The sequence below is a fragment of the Tasmannia lanceolata genome, unplaced genomic scaffold (assembly GCF_043159265.1).
Source record: "Tasmannia lanceolata isolate RefF3 unplaced genomic scaffold, GAP_Taslan_0.1 ptg000020l, whole genome shotgun sequence".
In the NCBI taxonomy this organism is placed as follows: Eukaryota; Viridiplantae; Streptophyta; class Magnoliopsida; order Canellales; family Winteraceae; genus Tasmannia; species Tasmannia lanceolata.
Window position 1 is genome coordinate 4,436,122 of NW_027518697.1, and position 19,039 is coordinate 4,455,160.

Sequence of the window (19,039 nt, forward strand, 5' to 3'; positions counted from 1 at the left end):
GGAAGGAGTATTGTGTTACAACCATGAGGTTGTAGGCTCAACCGGGCTCACATACAACAAAAAGTGGGGGATGGGATACAATGGAATGGGCTGATTTTGGGCCACGCACTTACTAGGGGATACAATGGATAGACTGATTGTTCTTAGTTGTGACAGAGGCGAAATCAACTCCTAGGGTTTGAAAGTTGTCAAACTTGCAAGATTTTTACTAGAGGCCGGCCATGATTAGTGGGAAATTTTATTTATGATTAGCAAAATGCTCTCCACTAGTGCATAACATGTTGGATTGTGTCACCCACCTTCAGGGCCATGGCTATTTTCAGATCGAACTTTGGAAATAAGTAAACTATTTTAATGTCTACATCTACGCACACTCAGAGAGAGAGAGAGAGAGAGAGAGAGAGAGAGAGAGAGGAGAAGAAGAAGAAGAAGAAGAAGAAGATATGTTTCAGAACCAACTAAGGGCAAGCCCTTGAGGCATGGAAGGGGCAAGTGGACAACTGCCAAGGCCACCTCTTCCACACCTATCTACCTATTGCCAAGGGCCTTGGTTACAATCCGTTTGGATTAACTTACAAGTTGGATCCTATTCAGAGGGTTCTTTGAATCTTACTTCCAGTGTCTACATCAACATGCATTTCCACATGGACCATCAATTGGAATGTCCAATGTCTAAATTACAATCCTCTTTCCTGATGTTTTTACCATTTTCTGTGCCTACAGAATTTATTCAGCCCATCTGTTTCGTTTGGTAGGTAAGCTGGGATTGAATCCTGGACCTCAGGGTTGAAGAACATAATCTTTGCCAACTGAGCTAAGGCTCAACCCCAATTCAGTCATACTATGACTAATCTAAACTTATAAATAAATATAGTATCCTTCATATATACTCTTTCATTTACAATATGAAGGGTATTTTTATACAATAGCAACGTAAAACCGAAGCTATGACAAAGTATGCGGCTATGTTTGGTTTTGATTTAACATGATTTCGAACCTTAGGATATGATCTGAATATGGTTGACGGAATCCATCCAAATTACGTCCAGATATGATCTGAATATGGTTGACGGAATCCATCCAAATTACGTCCATGTTCTGTCCATTAAGTCGTAGCCCTGTGGATTTATCAAACCGTCTAGGTCCGTTGACACTCCTACTGTAGACTGTGAAACAACTAATTACTCCAAAAACTTAAGCAGCTAGAGTTGGTGTTATTTAATCATTTATAAATCAACACTCCCCCTCATCCTCATGTGTGACCTCTTTTGGGTTGGCCATACTCGTGAATTTTTAATATCAAGGAGTTGTTGGGTATTGAACCTAGGACCTTCCATGAGATAATCTTTGATACCATGTGAAACTATAGAGCACCGGATAGTCTTTTTTTTTAATGGCACAGGCAAAGGAGGGATCCTTATGCTCTGATATCATGTGAAAAAACCCATTACTCCAAAAGCTTACGCTATTAGAGTTGTTATTTAATCATTTATTCTTCAACATAAACCTCACATTTGCAGCTAGCATTCCTTTTTAGCCTATGTTAGCAAATTTTCATAATTTTTACTAAATATATATTTTTCCGCAAACATATCATTGACAATTTGTTACGGTTGAACTTCAATTACTTCAAAAGGTCTGTACGTTTTTTAAAAAAAACTTCGTTTTACTCCATTTTTTTTTCAAAAAAAAAAAACAATAAAACTTTTGAAAAAACCTTCACAATGGATTAGCCTCTCTCCCCTAAGCAGGCAATTTCATTTTTTTTTTTTTGGCTCTTTTCATTTTTGTTACTCAGATTACTTCCTATCAAGATCTTCTGGTTGATGAAATTTATTTAAGATCAAGAAAAAATATAGATTTTAAAACTCATCTTGAGGTCCTAGATGAAATCCAAATGTGAGATCTAGCAGTGTTGGGTCCAGAAAACAGACATTGGTGGAATGTATGAATGAATCTAATTTAAGCATATGCCAATAAGCTCTAAGTCGAGGAACTTCAAAATATGGCTCCTTTTGGTTTTAGGTATAAGTCCATATCCTCACATCTAGTTTGTTGATGGCCATGTATTTACAATATAGGAATTGATACCAGTACACAGTCAGAATATTAAAGGGTCCCATCATGATCTGATAACATCTTGCCATAATATTGACAATAATAACAGAATGTAGTAAAATACAATTCAAAGGATTTGTTCTACTTGGATTAGGTTTGGTGTATTTTATGTACACCTTCACGTATTTAAGATGGTTCTGAGTTGGAGATACAACTCAACAAACTCGATTGACCGGCATGAACATCGGATGAGGTCGTGAGGTGGTCATCATCCCAACACAGAGAAAGGTAGAGAGAGAGTCACAAGGGTAGAGAGGCGTGGCTAGAGAGATTCTAGAGGGCCAAGAGCATGTGATTGAGTTGGTAAACAAAGAAAAAAAAATTCCGTGTTTTGCTACATCTCATTCTCTTCTCACCCACTATCCCCTCTAAAATCTCTTTTTCTCCTACTCTTTTTTTTTTTTATGGGTAATACGGGGTTTGGCAGACCCCAACCAGACTTTATTAAAAAAAGAAATGAAAACAGATTACACTCTATGATAGAGGACTCCCATGAAATCCTCCACTAAAATTTGATCAAGATCACAAGGAATATCATGAATAACAATTGGGTCACCTTTACAGGGACAGTCTTCTTTCGAGAGGTAATCAGCTGCTCTGTTTCCTTCGCGCCAAATGTGGCTGGTCTCCCATAGTTCAATTTCTTGGAGGATTGCCTGGATTTTTTCAAGAGTAGCAATTTTCTTCCAGGGGCATGGTTCTTTTCCGTGGATAATATTCACCGCATGGAGTGAATCAGACTCCATCCATATCTTGGATAGTTGGAGCTTTTGAGCATGAATTAAGCCTTTGTGAATAGCCTAAATCTCAACATCCTGGATTGTCCCTATCTCGGTATGGGTAGAGAACATAGCAAGGGCAGAGACATTTGCATCTCTGAGAATTCCGCCAATAGATCCATTGTTGTTGCTTATGGAGGCATCTGTGTTGAGTTTAACCGTAGGTGAGAATGGAGGGATCCATCTGCAGATTTTGGGCTCATGACAATCTGAAAACAGGGGAAGATTCAAGAACGAAGCTATCTTCTGATTTCTTTCATCAAGGCTTCTTTCAGGTTGAGGAAGAGGATACGTTCTCTGGCACTCTCTAGAATTTTCCTGAGAATGCTTTGTTTGTGCATTTTTTTCCCTCGAAGATGCGATTGTTTCTCTCGATCCAAATATGGTAAATTGCTGGAGTAAAGAGAAGATGAGCTAAACAAGCGATTTGTCCTTTTTTTTAAAAATCTGCTTCGGATCCAAGCTTCTTCCTCAGGGAGACTTTTCTTCTGCTTCCTACGGTATGTAAGACACCAGAAGATGAAAGAAGTCTTTGATCACCAGGGGCTAAAATGGGGCCCGGCTCTAGAGTTCTTGTGTTTTCTTTCTTGTTGTGCATGTTTTAAGTTTTGATTTCAAGGGCATCATGCCCTTGTTTGTTCTGCCCCTTCCTTAGCCATTGTTCAGAGGTTTGGGGGCATCGTCTTCTTCCTTGGATTGTATCATCTTTCTTTATTCAATATCTGGTAGGGGTCCGCATAACCCAGCTTACCGATTAAAAAAAAAAAAAAAGACACCAGAGAATTGATCTCCAAACCCAAGCAGAGTATGAGCAAGAAAAGAGAAGATGGTTTAGGGATTCAGGTTCTGCATTACAAAGAAATCAAGTAGAGTCAATAGAAGGATTTAGCAAGGGAAGTCTATCACGGGTGCTTAATTTATTTTGAATTGCTTGCTAGGCTATGAAGGAAAATTTTGGGATGTGGCCTTGGGAACCAGATGGAGGAGGTCTAGCTAGTTTTCGGGCTATGGGTTCGCGTTGAGTTCCATGTTAAAGTATAAAAGATTAAATACTGCCTTTCTCCAACAGCTTAAACTTTTGGAGAAGTTGGTAAGTTAGCATGGTATCAGAGCAAATGCCTAGGTTCAAACCTCCTTGATAGCAAAATCCACATGCAATGACTAAACTCAAAAGTGGGGCCACATGTGCCACGTGTAGGCCAACCCTAGATAGTGGGGCCACACGTGAGGGGGAGGGTTAAAGTATAAAAGATTGAATATTGCCTTTCTCCAATAGCTTAAGCTCATGTAAATAATTCTCTTGTTGGATCATTTCCCACCAGCCATTAAGCTTGACATCTGATACAGAGGTATTTGAAGGAATTAGGGTAGTGAGGGATCGAGGAGAGATTTGGGAAGATAATGAACCGATCGGATGCTAAGGGTCATCCCAGAATTTGAGATTGCATTGGCTCCCCATGATGTAGCAAATGTTTGGCTTCATGAGGTCTCTGGCCTTGATGATACTCCTAGCTGCCCAGGAGAGGGCTAACGGCATCTTTAAATTCCAAAGACTTATTCCTCTAATATATTTCCTTTTAAACCAAGTGACCCAGGGAGTGTTTCTGTCAATCAGGATGCTCCATAACTGTTTCATATGAGCAGCATTGTTCACATCTGCAATTCTTCTAAAACCAACTCCTCCTTCATGCTTTGGTCTGCATAAGGACTCCCATGAAATGGGATGGTAATTCTTTTCCAGCTTACCCCCACACCATATGAAATCTCTATAGATTTTTTCGATTTTGTTTAGGACTTCCTTCGGGATGTGGAATGCAGCTGACCAATATATTTGGAAAGTACCAAGTACAGTTTTGATCATTTCAATACGAATTTTTCTTCTACTCTTTGCCCTCTCTTACACTAGCTAAACAAATATTCCATGAATTTTTATTTTTGTGGTTGCCAAATATGCCCCTATGATTGCATCTGTATGATGATTGTAACCAATTATATGGCGGGTGTAGACACCCCATTTTGACCGAGCCCTTTTAAGTTTTGTTTTAAATAATTACCCTAATAAACTAGTGTTCTGCGGTCCCAAATTGCACCCTAGCGGGTCCCACCAAGGTCCCTGTAAAATTTCGCCAAGATCCGTGCACGTTTGCCTAGCAAACGAGCTAAAGACAGTGTCATGCTGCAAGTTCGGAAGGCGGGGGTGAAATACGTCATTTCCCATGTAAAAGAGGGCACTCTTGGCAATTTTATGTTGCTTCCTTCACAAGCAATCTTTTATGGCCATTAGATCAAATCAAAGGGTTTAGATTAAGAGAGAGAAGAGAAGTTTCTTGCCCCCGTTTTCTACTTGGACCCCCCCTGTTAGTTAGAAATTTTCGGAAACTGCTCATTAGGGGGTTGTCCAAGAGAAGTTTGGGGGGCCGAATATGTCATTTCCCCTAAAAGGGAAGGAATATATCATTTTCTTATTCACCCCTCTCCTTGCCTAGAGCTAGCCCCTTGTAGTGAAAGAGTAGTCATAGTTGCACCCAAGAGGGTTGTCCAGTAAAGCAAGGAGGGGTAAATGCATCATTTCCCTCTTCAAAAGAGTGATCCGATTAGGGTTGAGGGAGCCCATTTGTTTTTTTTGGGAAAAAAGGGGGAGAAAACAGAGGAGGAGAAAGAGAGAGGGAGCTCAAGCTCCACTGATTCAAACCTTCATCTTCTCCAGCCGCATCTCCGGCCCATCGTCGCCCACTCACCCCCAACCATCATCCACCATCAAAACCCTCTTCTCCATCTCCTTCTTCAAACCCTATTCATCTACCCCAAGTATCACCACCTATTCACGAGCAAGATCCATAGATTCCGGCCTGGAATCCGGAATCCGTCCATCTTCTACATTTAACCCATCACTACCATTTTTAGTCACCTAACCTAGCCCTAGACCTCAACCATCAAACCCTCTTCTCATTTCACCATCCCCACCCGAGCACCATCGGCTCAATCACCCATAAAACCACTTCTATGCAAATCCATCATCTCCATTTTTTCCGACAATACTCGTCGGAATCCGACCACTCTGTTTTGCTTCACAATCATGCCATAACCTTTCCCTCTGCAAATCAAACCTCCGTAGCAGCCACCGTCCACCATCTCTTCCTCATTTCCACCACCACCATCGAACCCTCCACTTGCATCCCCTTTACCACCATCTCTGCAACTTCACCATCCACTAGTTTCATCATCTATTCCAAACCCATCTCAAAAATCCTTCCCTAATGGCCATCCCCATCATTCACTATGATCTCCAATTCCGTCCAACTTCCATTGATTCCGACTATTGCGGACCCTCGGCTATGCAAACCCACTTTCTCCTCTACGATTTCCCGACAATCCTCTTCAATTTCCAGCAAATCCATTCTGGTAACCCCACGGGTCTTGGTCATGATCTCCAGTGCAGCCGAGAAAGGGGTCTCTCTCTCTCTCTCTCTCAATTTGAAGGATTGGCAAAAGATCCCCTTCTTTGCTGTTGATTTTACACCCCTCAGATTTTTTTAAATTTTGGGCCTAGATATCATTTTATCATTCTTTGCCCCTTCCATAAAATCTGTCTCTATCTATCTTTTGAATGTTCGAATGTTTCTTGCGGCTGCTTGCAATGATGGTGGTAGCGAGCCTCGTGCCCCTTCATCTCCTCCAATTTGCAGCTTGTAGTGGCCGCCTATCTCGATCGGGTCTGACATCAAAGCATCCTTTTAGCTACCCTTGCCCAGTAGCCCAGGTAATGTACTTGGCCTTTCTTTAGTTCATTTTTCACACATAATTCAAGTCAATTAGTATGGAGTAGGAGTTGCAATTTCAATTTCCCTTTGATTGTGTGTTTTCTTTAAGAGAGGATTACAAAATATCAAGTGATTTGTGTAGACACCCCATTTTGAATAAAAACCGTAATAAATTAGTGCATTAGAGTCCTAAATTGGTCCCTATAGTAGGTTAGGATCCCATTTAAGTTCCTTTAAAATTTTGTCGAAATCCGCCAAGAAATGGCAAATAAGATGAGTGCAGTTTGTAGCGTTGTGTGGTATAGTGTAGCAGAAGGGGGGTGTCTTATCCCGGTCAGGGGGTTGCCTGGGAGAAATAAAACGTGTGTAATTTATAGTGAGGGGTGTCCCTGGGCAATGGAAATGGTCGAAATTTATTTGCTTAATTTTTCATTAAACTTTTTCCAAATGACCACCGTTTTACAACCAAAAGCAAAGCAAAATTTTTGAAAAGGGGTTGTCCTATAAACTAATGGGGGACAAAAATTAAGGAAAAACTCTATAAATAGAGCATTTGGGCTCTCATTTGAAAGAGGATTAGGGCTCTTAATCTAATTTTAGAGAGAGCGAGAGAGAGAGCTTTATAAAGAGAGAGAAGATTCTAGAGGGAGAGAGAGAGCTTTCTAGAGAGAGAAGATTCTAGAGAGAGAGAGACCTTTCTAGAGAGAGAAAGAAGGACATCTAGAGAGAGAAATGAGATCTAGAAAGATAAAGAAGGAGATCTAGAGAGAGAAAGAAGGAGATCTAGAGAGAGAAAGGAGATCTAAAGAGAAAAGAATGAGATCTAGAGAGAGAAAGAAGCTTTCAATGAGAGATCCAAGAAGAAGAGCACAAGGTTAGTAGATTTTAAGTTTGATTTTGAGTTTTCTTTGAAAATCGAGCATAAAATGGGAAATCTAAGTGGAAAATGCTTAAAAATGGTTAGATCTAGCAACCTAGGGCTAAAATTTACCAAATTATATTTAAAAAATATTTCTCATTTGAAGATCTAAAGCAATTTACCTCAAATTTTGAGTTCTAGTTGAATTTTGTTGTGAAAATGGCAAAATAAAGTGCTGTCCAGGCTTTTTTTGCCATTTTTCATCAATTTTCGATTGGAATTTATGATAATTTCACACGAAAAGGTGTAGTACTCGTTGAGATCTTCGATTTGGCATATAAAAGCCCAAAATTGGCCAAGAAACGAAGAAGTTATGGCCATTTTAAGATTTCAGCTCAAAATTCGGTGAAAAATGGTGAATCTATGTGTGTTTTTGTGAAAATTCCTTAAAGATCTTCAAAACTGAAACTAACATGGTTAGATCTAAGCCTAATCAGCATGTATTATCATATATTTGTGTCAAATTCCCATAGATATTCTGTTTGAATGAAGTTTTGATTTGAAATGTCATGAAATTGTGTTGAATTACATGCTGTCTAGATTTTATTTTTAATTTCTCACTAAAATCCGGTTAGATCTAGCAAAAGTGATACATACGGAAGTTGTAGATTTTTCCGAGATCTTTGATTTGACATCTTGCGAGCCCCGTAACGATGAAAAATGAAAAAGTTATGCTACTTGTAAGATATCAGCTAAAAACACTACATTTTCAGGTTTGGACTTGATTGGAGATAGTCTTTTTTCGGCCACTTCCGGCAAGATCCACCCGATTTTGTCAATAGATAAAAGTTTATTGGATCAATTTACGAAAATTTTGTAGTTGAACACTTTTCTTGAAAATGTATTTTTGATCATTTGTTTTGCAAACCAAATCAGAACTTTTGAAAAGCAAAACTGCATAAATGAAATCTGAAATCAGCCCAAAGATGGCCCTTTTCCAACCACTTTCGGCAAGATCCAGCCAAAATTGTTACAAAGAAAAGTTTATTTGATCAATTTTATAAAAATTTGTAGTTGAACACTTTTCTTGAAAATGTATTTTTGATCCTCTGTTTTGCAAAATCAGATCAGAACTTCTGAAAAGCAAAACTGCAGAATTGAAATCTGAAATTTTCCTGGAGATGGTCATTTTTCGGCCCCTTACGGTGAAAACCGTATGAATTGCATAACTAATCAAATGTTCCCCGATGTGTCCCATACAACTTTAATGTGTATCACCTTTGCTAGGTTTGCCATTTGGATATTGTAATTTTAAATATAAATTTTCAGCTTCCATGTAGAATGCAAATGCGTGCTTTTGATGCTTGATTCATGCTTAGCCTAGTTGGCAATGAAGGCGTTAGCCCAAGCCAATCCTTAGAGGGACCTACTTGGCCTTCTTCCCTCTTCTTTTCTCTTTCTTTAGGAAGAAACCTTCTTAGCATTTTAGGTACCCTTAGACCTTAACCCCATTCATTGTGAAAGGGCGATGAAGGCACTAGCCCAAGTTCATCCTTAGGGGACTTGCTTAGTCCAAGTAGCACTCCCCTCCTTTATATAGTAGATTAAAGCAGTCTTTTAAACACTTCCTTAGATAGAATTTTTTCCTCATTGCAAGGGCAATGAAAGAGATATCTGGAGCCCCCACTAGGAGACATGCTTTGTCTCATTAAGGTGTTTCTCCCTCGGGGGCAAGCCTTATTGTTTAGAGCATCCCCCTTTGAGAGTCTGTATTAGTTTGGTAGAGAGTTTACCCATAGGAGGCATGCCTGGCCTCATTTACAGGAGTCCGTCGATAGGAGATAAGCCTTGTCTCGTTTAGAGAGTTTCCCTTTAGGAAGCTTACCTAGCCTCATGTTAGAACCCTCCTTTCTAGAGCGAGCCTTTGACTCATTTGCCCTCCCTTATAGAGCAATAGAGAGTCTTGGACTCATTTGCTTTCCATTTAGAGTTGGTTATTCTTTATGTTAGGGGTTCGCCCCGTAGCTTTATGGTTTGCCTGTTAGATGAGAGTTTATCCATTAGGGCTGTTAGCACTTTTCTTTGTTAGAGACTATCTTAGTCATATAGAATCTTCAGTGCTAGGGATCTTAGATTGTTTTCGCTGCTCCTGGAGCACTTGCTTGCGTGTTGTGGTTCGTCTCTTTGAGACGCTTGTTGTTTGTTCGGGGTTTCCCCTTTAGATTTAGGGCTTTGCCTTAGTTTGTGGTTATGTTTGCGTGTTCCCTTGAAGGGTGAAAACATCTAAAGATCCAAAAACATTGGAGTATTTTAAAATCCAAAAACATTAGAAATTTGAAACTCAAAAACATTTGAAAACTTTAAAAATATTAAAAACATTTGAAAAATATTAAAACCCTTAAATCATTTGGAGAAGTTAAGTTTTCGTTGGCGTAGTTAGGAAGTTTCATTCGAACTACGTTGGCTTGATCCTCTTTCACGAGGTACGTAGTGCAGCTTGGAATACACATCCCAAGTCCAGCCAAATTTTGTAAAATAAATCATTTAAACCTTTTAAAAATACAAAAATCTTTTATACAACATGTTTTTTCGAAAAGCTCTTCCTCTAGAGTTAGGAGTGTTCTAGATAGAGAGTTTTAGAGTTAGGAGTTTGTCCTTGATTTGTTGTGTCTTTGCTTTAGAGTTAGGGGTTTGTCCTAGAGTTATAGGAACGCCTCCGTCCGGTCAGCTGGCGATCCACATCGCCGACTGATGACTAGAATATCTAGTCCACCCTTTGTTTTCCTTAGGAAAAACAGCCTAGTTACACATAGGTTAGAGGAACCACTTGTATTAGCTTAGAACTAACCTGCATTTACTTAGGACATATAGGGTGTCCTAAAATCTACAATTCACTGGAATTTAAATAATCGCACAAGAAGCTTTAATAACTAGTCCGGTCTTTTAGGTCGAGTCTAGGATAGAGGTCTAGATATCTTAGGTATCATAGCTTAGAATAGGTGCGAAGAACTACGTTGCCTTGATTCTCGTGGAGGCGGGGATACGTAGGCTTCTTTGGATGAATATCAGACCATCCAAGGACTCGGGCTACATCGTTTAGAGTCTTATGATTTGTTGTGTTGTTATATTGTATATTTTGTTGTATTTTCTTACTTTCTTGTGCAGACCCTATACCTGTAGCTGTAGCATGCATGTGTTTGTCCACCAGAACTTAGACTCCAGTTAGGTATGTCACTCATAACCTAGTTGTGATTAGGCGACACATTTTTTATTTTGTTTTGTATGTGCTTATTATTTCATCCCCTGGTCATGCATGATTAGGTAGACGTCTTCCCGAGGATATTTTGTTCCCATTTCACATGATTTGACCCAAAATTCTTTGGAGTTAATGAAAATGGCATAAGAGACCAAGTGCTTGCACTTGGACGAATTGGGGGTGCTCTTCGGACCTTCTCCATTCTTAACCAGGCACGAGCCCATATATATTTCTGGTTATTCATTGCATAGAGGATTTGATTTTGGGGTTCCATGGCCTATCCATGGATGGCGACTCTGAGTTATTTTAGGTACATCATGGTTTGAGGATTTATCCTTGGATCAAGAGGTATCTAGTTTGTATCGCCACTCGTGCTATGCTATGAGGGTGGCATCCGTTTCGAGAGTTCCTTGGTAGAGCTCTCCTTCATACGTGGATGATCCAGAGAGTGTTGGGGGCTCGTTCCTCACCTCTCTTTCAGGATCGGGGTCCACAATTTGGCATGAAATTTCTAAGGTTTTGTTCGATTTTTCAAGTAAATCATGTTTAGGCATGCCAGCTGCTTTGGGGAAAATTTCAAAACCCTATGTGCTATAGACCCACTGTTTGGTAAAATGGATGCAAAGAATTACGAATGGAGTTATCATATAGGAGGGTTTCTACTTTGCCTTGTTCTTTGAAATAATTGTTTTAATTTCGGGATAGGTAAACTAAATCCCCCCTTTTTGTGGAACCTCGGGCAGACCACATAACTGGCTAGAGGTGGCTATAGAGTCTGCAAATTTCTACTCCTCATCAGGTTGTTAGGATCGATAGGATCCAATCCGGCAAATAATTCTCATTGAAATTTTTTAGATTCATCTGTCTAGAAATTTGTACTGTGCACATCTCTTTGTTGATTTCCCTTGAAATTTTATGGTGTTGCCGGGGAGGTTTCGAGTCTCTCGAATGATTTCCATTGAAAGCCCTGAATTAGTTTATCTGGAAATTTTCATTGGGTCCGCTCATTGATTGATCTTCATCATGGTTTTCATTGTGTTGCGGAGTAGTCTTATGCCAACCAAATGATTTTTATTTAGAACCATGGGTCTACCCATTTAAAAGTTTATACTGTGATTTTCGTCGAGTTACCAAGGGATTGTGGGCCTACCAAATCATCTCCATGGGGGGACTTGGTCCGCATATCAGGTGGTCTTCATCGTACTGTCAATTCAATGTCTCTTGAGCCAACCCCGTTTACTCTCTTCCTATCTTATCTCCCTTTGTAGGATTTCCACCGGGTTAGGAGCTTCCTTTCTTTTGGGATTATTCTTTGCACGTTCATCGGGATCCTTTTCGAGTTTCGGGATTCCATCGATTTTGGAGACACTTCGTCATCTTCCTCAAGTTTAGGCGACGATGGAACGTTTCTTGAGCCCCCCCTTCCTTCCTGCCTTAAAGTTTTCGTAGGTTAAGGGATTCCCTCCTCTTAGAGTATTTTACTAAGTTAGGACCCTTCCTAAGTGATTGATCATTTAGTAGATCTTCTTATAGAGTTTTTGTCTGTCCCCTTTTGATTAGAAGTTTACCCTTTGGGTTATAAGTTTTTCATCTCTCGTTTATTTAGGGTTTTCCCTCGCAGGTTAGAACTCGTCTCTTTTGGATACTGGCTAAGCATCGTCAGCTTTTGGTCATCTCTTTGAGAATATTTTTCTCGTATGGGAATTTTAGTTCTCTCGTTTGTCTTCTTTCCCCCAAGGCTTTAGGGATCCCGTTTCCCTCTTTAATACCCTACCGTGATATGGTGGGTATAGAGGCTCTTCTATCGGATCACCTTCCGAAAGGGTGTTAACACACTTTTAATCACCAAAAATATAAAAACACATCAAAAGCATTTGAAAATATCAAAAACCTTTAAAAAATCTAAAGTGATGAGTTTTATAGCGTATTAGGAGAGTTCGATTTCGAACTACGTTGGCTTGATCTTCTTTCACGAGGTACGTAGTGCAGCTTGGGATCTTTATCCCAAGTCCAGCCAAACTTTTGTAAATAATATTTTAAAATCTTTCTTGGAATAAACAACTTTAAAACCTTGTTTTTAAAAAGATATTCCTCTAGCGTTAGGAGTTTTTCCTAGATAGAGAGTTTTAAAGTTAGGAGTTTATTTTTGATTTGTTATGTGCTTGTTGTGTGTTTGTGTTAGAGTTAGGAGTTTGTCCTAGCTAGGAGCGCCTCCATTCGGTCAGTTGATGATTCACATCGCCGACTGATGACTAGGTCTAGGATGCGTTAGTAATCTCATTGTTTCCTTAGGACACACAGCCTAGTTACACATAGGTTGTAGGAACCACCTACATTAGCTTAGGGCTAACCTGCATTTAGTTAGGGCATATAGGGTGTCCTAAAATCCACAATCCACTGGAATTTAAATAATCGCACAAGAAGCTTTAATAACTAGTCTGGTCTTTTAAGTCGTGTTTAGGATAGAGGTTTAGATATCTTAAGCATCATAGCTTAGAATAGGCGTGAAGAACTACGTTGTCTTGATTCTCGTGGAGGCGAGAATACGTAGGCTTCTTTGGATGAACATCAGATCATCTAAGGACTCGGGCTTAAGCATTAGAGTCTTAGAGTCTGTTGGTAGCACTTTAGAGTTTGTGTTTGTATATTGATGATGATTTTTGCATAGGATCATGGTAGTGTATGTTCATTTCTTGACTTTCTCACATGCTTATTCTTTTATCTGCATGTATTTCTGTTTATTCTTTATTTCGTTTACAGTATCTTAATGCATTTTGTGATTAACTGCTAGTTTTAGATTTCTCATCATGTGCAGACCTTATACCTTTAGCTGTAGCATGCATGTGTTTGCCTATCAGAATTTAGACACCTATTTAGGCATGACACTCATAACATAGCAATACTTAGGTAGCACACTTCTTTTATTTATTTTGTATGTGCTTATTATCCCCGGGTCATGCATATTTAGGTAGACGTTTTCCTCGAGGATATTCGTTCTCATTTCACATGATTTTCACCCAAAACTCTTCAAAGTTAATAAATAAATGGCATAAGAGACCAAGTGTTCGCACTCAGGCGACTTGGGGGTGCTCTTCGGACCTTCTCCATTCGTCATCAGGCACGTACCTTTTGTATCTCTGATTATCCATTGGAAACAGAGCATTTGTTTTGGTTCCATGGCGTATCCATGGATGGCGACTCTGAGTTATTTTTAGGTACGTCTTGGTTTGAGGATTCATCCTTGGATCAAGATGTATCTCTTTCATTTTATATCGTCACTCATGCTATGCTGTGAGGGTGGCAACCGTTTCGAGAGTTCCTTAGTAGAGCTCTCCTTCACGTTGTGGAGATCTCAGAGGATTGCAAGGAGATATCGCGTCCCTCAGTACCTGTCCTCTCAGATCGGGGTCCACAGCAGGGTCCACTATGGACGGGTTAGCACGGGGATGATCTACCCGTTCGATCAATGAATTTTCACACATCTTATTGGTGGTGTTACCCATCTTTAATTTTAACACTCTAGTCAGCATGCCACCCATTGACAGCTAAGCATGGTGATCGGTAAGTTTTTTCGAGGGTGGCCCATCCATGGCGGACCCTACAAGATAGATAGGGGACGGTTGATATGTACTTATCATGGTGTATAAGCTGTAGTTACAAAGTAGTTATCATATAGTTGTTTATGTTAGGGTTGTGGGTATTAGTTTTTATTATGTGTCATCTTAGCGGGTAAGTGGGTTGATGATGTGGTACTCTCTTTGTGATTGTATTTAAGTTCTTGGATTTTAATAAAATTGAAAGGAATTTTCAGCAACAAATGAAACTTTGTTTAGGAGACTAATGGTTCCTCTCGAATTGAAAACCAGTTGATACAAGTGTTTTTTCAAGTAAATTTCCTCTTAACATAAATTTTTTTATTTAGCTGGATTGCAGGAAATTTCTGAAAAGGAAAAATATGTCTAAAATTTCCTACTTCCATTTCAAAATAAAAATTCTAAAATTTCCTACATTTTTTGGTAGGTAAGATGTGATTGAACCTCCGACCTCCAGGTTGAAGAGCATTGTCTTTACCAATTGAGCTTCAGGCACAGCCCAGTTCTTATTGACCGTGTCATAAAATGAACTCGGGGTAGAAGAGTATTGTCTTTACAGATTGAGCTACAGGCACCACCCCATTTCTTACTGACCAAGTCATAAATCCTAACAAGGACACTTCTATTTCATGAGAATATCCCTCTAAATTAACCATAATCATATCACTTCGCTCTAAATCATGAAAAGAAAAAAAATTCCAAGAAATGTTTTTCAAGAAATTGTTTTTGTTGCAATCCAAACAGTGTAACAGATAAGTGGGTAAGAATTTTCAAACGAAGGGCCAAGAAAAGACCACATAGAAACTCAACACCAATCACACACACAAAACATGAGATAAGGTGAACTAGGTCTCGACACGTGTCACGCAAAAGGGTACGTAACGATAAGGATGTAATCTAAATTTCCCCTTTGTATGTGGTTATCAAGTATAATGTTATCACTTTAAAATCCAACGGCCCATAAGGGGTCTAACATCTACCATCAGAAAAGAGGACCGTTGGATGAGCAAACACCTTTGCCAAGGAGAGGGCAAAGATAATATATAGGAAGGTTTAGGAGAACAATTTCTACAAACAGATTGAAGAAGAAGAAGAAATGGCTTCCTCTATGATGCTTTCTTCAGCAGCTGTAACCTCTACTCCGGTCATTAACCGCGCCGCTCCGGCACAATCCGTGGCGCCGTTCACCGGTCTCAAGTCTAACGCAGCCTTTCCGGCTACCGGCCGGAAAACCAACTCTGACCTGTCTCAGCTCCCTAGCAATGGTGGCAGAGTCCAATGCATGAAGGTGACAGAGGAAAAAGAGAAAAATTGACAATGGAGAAATGGGTCACGTAGATTTGCGTTTGAGTCAAACAAGACTAAATATTCCTTGATTTTAGTGTCTTTTGATATTGGAATTTAGGAGTTACTAACTTCTCCTTGATTTTAGTGTCTTTTGATATAGGAATTTAGGAGTAACTAACTATTCCTTGATTTTAGTGTGTTTTGATACAGGAATTTAGGAATTGCTAACTTCTCCTTCATTTTAGTGTCTTTTGGTTTAGGAATTTGTGAATTACAAACTTCTCCTTCGTTTTAGTGTCTTTTGGTATAGGAATTTTTGAATTACAAACTTCTCCTTCGTTTTAGTGTCTTTTGATATAGGAATTTGGGAATTACAAACTTCTCCTTGATCTTAGTGTCTTTTGATATAGGAATTTAGGAGTTGTGAAGGTTTATGAAAGGCTATTGGTTCTAATTGGCTTATTTTTTGTCATGTATTTGCGTGTGCAGGTGTGGCCTCCTAAGGGTCTCTTGAAGTTTGAGACTCTCTCTTATCTCCCACCACTCTCCCAAGCGCAATTGGCCAAGCAAGTTGACTACCTTATTAAGTCGGGTTGGGTACCTTGCTTGGAATTCGATGAGGTACTCTCTCTCTCTCTCTCTCTCTCTCTCTTTATATATATATATATATATATATATATATATATACACACTACTAAAAAAGGCCTACAAAGAACTGTACGGACCACATCATAGGTTGATCCAAACCGTCCATGTGACATAATATCAATAGGTTGTGCCCGTAAAATCATTTTCATAGGCTGATCCTAGGTCTCCAATCTATAGAGGTTTCCATAATCCGTTGTTCGTCTGAAGGCGCCCGGAATTTGTAAATATTTTTACAGGTGTGCTGAATTCGTAATATCCTCAAAAAATTAATAAGGAAAAGTAGTTTTTTCGTAGTTGTCATATTTTGATACCTCTTCTTGTAGTTTTTTCTGTAATTGTCATATCCAGGTACCCATTGTCCGTAATTTTCCTCCCAAATTTTACTACTTAGTGATTATTGTTGCTAGCTTCTTTCTTTACTTATTATTGCTAACAACCTTTCAAGAAATAGAAATAGTATTTCCTTGCAGTTTTTCATCACATCTAATAAGGCAAATCTCTGAATACATATAATTGCAAAGGATGGGCGAGACATAGCGTTTGGAGAAAGTGGCTAGCAAATCAAGACTCGAAATTACCAGCAAAGTGTTAATGCCACAGATTTTGCAAATAATTCCGAACATTCATACCTTTTTTATCCTCACATGGATAGTATGTACACATATGTGGGGAGGGCAAAAAAGGGTAAAAATCATCCACATTGACGTGTCAAATGAACAAAATTCTCTCCTTTTCTCTTCTGCTATATAAGGGCGTTTATGGCGCTAGCATTGGGCATTCTTTTTCAGCTGGTCTCTCTCCCCCTTTCGTAAGGGCGTGTAGTGTAGGGCACGAAAAGGTTTTGAAGCATGCCCCTTGTCACGATATACTAATGAGGGAGTTTATGGGGCTAACGATAGGCATTCTTTTTTAGCGGGTCTCTCTCTTACTAATTTGAGTGTTAAATTTTGACAGGTGGGCTTTGTGCGCCGTGAATACCATAGATCCCCAGGGTACTACGATGGACGCTACTGGACCATGTGGAAGCTCCCCATGTTTGGGTGCACCGACTCATCGCAGGTTTTGGCAGAGCTGGAGGAGGCGAAGAAGGCATATCCTAATTCCTTCGTTAGGATCCTAGGCTTTGACAACCTACGCCAGGTCCAGTGCTGCATGTTCATTGCCTACAAGCCCAAGTGAAGCAATTCAAGGCTTTTATGATCCCCCATCCATATCTACCTCTTTTAACTTTGTTATGTTATTTTTCTTGTTGTTTTTTTCTCATCTTTTCCTGCTCTACAATCTGATGAGAATGGAGAAACAGTCCATAATGTTTTGTTGGTGAAGAAGCTTATGGCTCCAGCTACATATTTCCACCATTTATTTTTAGTTTATGGTTGGGGTTCATGTCTTATCTTTCCACTTTTTTTAAGCTTATTGCCATTGGTGATCAATAAAAACGAAATATGTTTCACACCACATGTTCCTCATCTTCTTTAACATTAATGATAATGGATGGTGAAATACGCATTGGTGATTATGTTGCATTAGTTAGTCAAACACAAGTCAAAATGACGCTAATTTAGCTCCAAAAATACAAAAACAAAAGTTGCTAATTGGTTCATGGGAGACTTAAGATAGATACACAAGAGATGTGATTCTCTCATTAGGCAAGGCAAGAACAGGAAAGCTAGTAAACATCCCTTAGAAAATGTTACATTTGGCCAAAGGTTGATTGTGGGTTATTGTTGTGACAATCCACGATTGGACTCTCTTTGAGTAGAACGACATGGGCCCTCTTTGGTTTGGTATGGTTCTCGTTGCTATAATAAGGAAATTTTCACACTAACCATTCGGTAACAAGGACCAACTTGACCCTTAGCCCAAGTGTTATATTTGGTTATTTACTAAATTCTCCCTTTGGTGGAGAAGGATGGATGCTTCCCTTTCTGTCTTCCTTGGCTGGCCTTGGCAAGATGGGGTGGTCCTTGACTTGGCTTGGGCTCTGAACAAAAGTTTCTTTATTGTATCATTTCGCCCTACTTTTGATTGATTTCTTTTTATTTATTTACTTATTTATAAATAGGAATAGATTCATTTCATTTTGAAATTTCATTTATTCTTTATTATTATTTCAATTTTGGCGAACATGTAATTTTCACACTAAGTAGAACGACATGGTAATTGCTTGAGTTTATTGGCACAATTATTAAGAAAATATATATGATGACGATAATGCCCGCTTGGTTCTTATAGGAGGCAGGGGCTGCCCTGTTTCCCCCTTAGCTCCTTCGCTTCCCCCCCCCCCCCCCCCCCACCCCCCACCCCCCCAATGAAGATTTAGGCGAGGTACAATCCAGAAGATGATGGAAAGAGCCTCTTGGCTCCATCTACAATGCACAAACACCATCCCCCCGCTAGCGGGCCTTTCCTCGAGAGGTGGAGCCCCATCTAAGCTCCCTTCCCTCTGAAAAAGCAAAAGATGACTCATTTAGGCTTGGTAAGTTACATGAGAAAAAAATAGCCCAGATAATTTTACAGGGGTAGTGGCTAAAGTATTTATGCTCGGTAGCATACAATCACCTGGTCCAGAAGGAAAGGCTAATTCAAGATTTAGCGTCTTGTTTTATAAAGAGATCGGGTGAAGACAAGGATCTGGATCTGATGTGCATCGAGATCGTTCAACATCAAATCCTTATATAATCTGCATGCATCCAATTATGCAATCTTACTAGGAGAAATTATATGGTGTAAGGGCT

The 19,039-nt window shown here is 39.5% G+C and overlaps 1 protein-coding gene across 1 annotated transcript; it reads left to right on the plus strand.

Annotated features, from left to right (window-relative positions):
- The first annotated feature begins 15,380 nt into the window (after positions 1 to 15,380).
- LOC143855115 (ribulose bisphosphate carboxylase small subunit, chloroplastic 5-like) lies at positions 15,381 to 17,759 on the plus strand. The gene is made up of 3 exons (XM_077365307.1): positions 15,381 to 15,654; positions 16,143 to 16,274; positions 17,256 to 17,759. Exons 1-3 carry the CDS (start codon positions 15,463 to 15,465, stop codon positions 17,478 to 17,480), a joined length of 549 nt encoding a protein of 182 aa, XP_077221422.1. The 5' UTR covers positions 15,381 to 15,462; the 3' UTR covers positions 17,481 to 17,759.
- Positions 17,760 to 19,039: the final 1,280 nt, after the last annotated feature.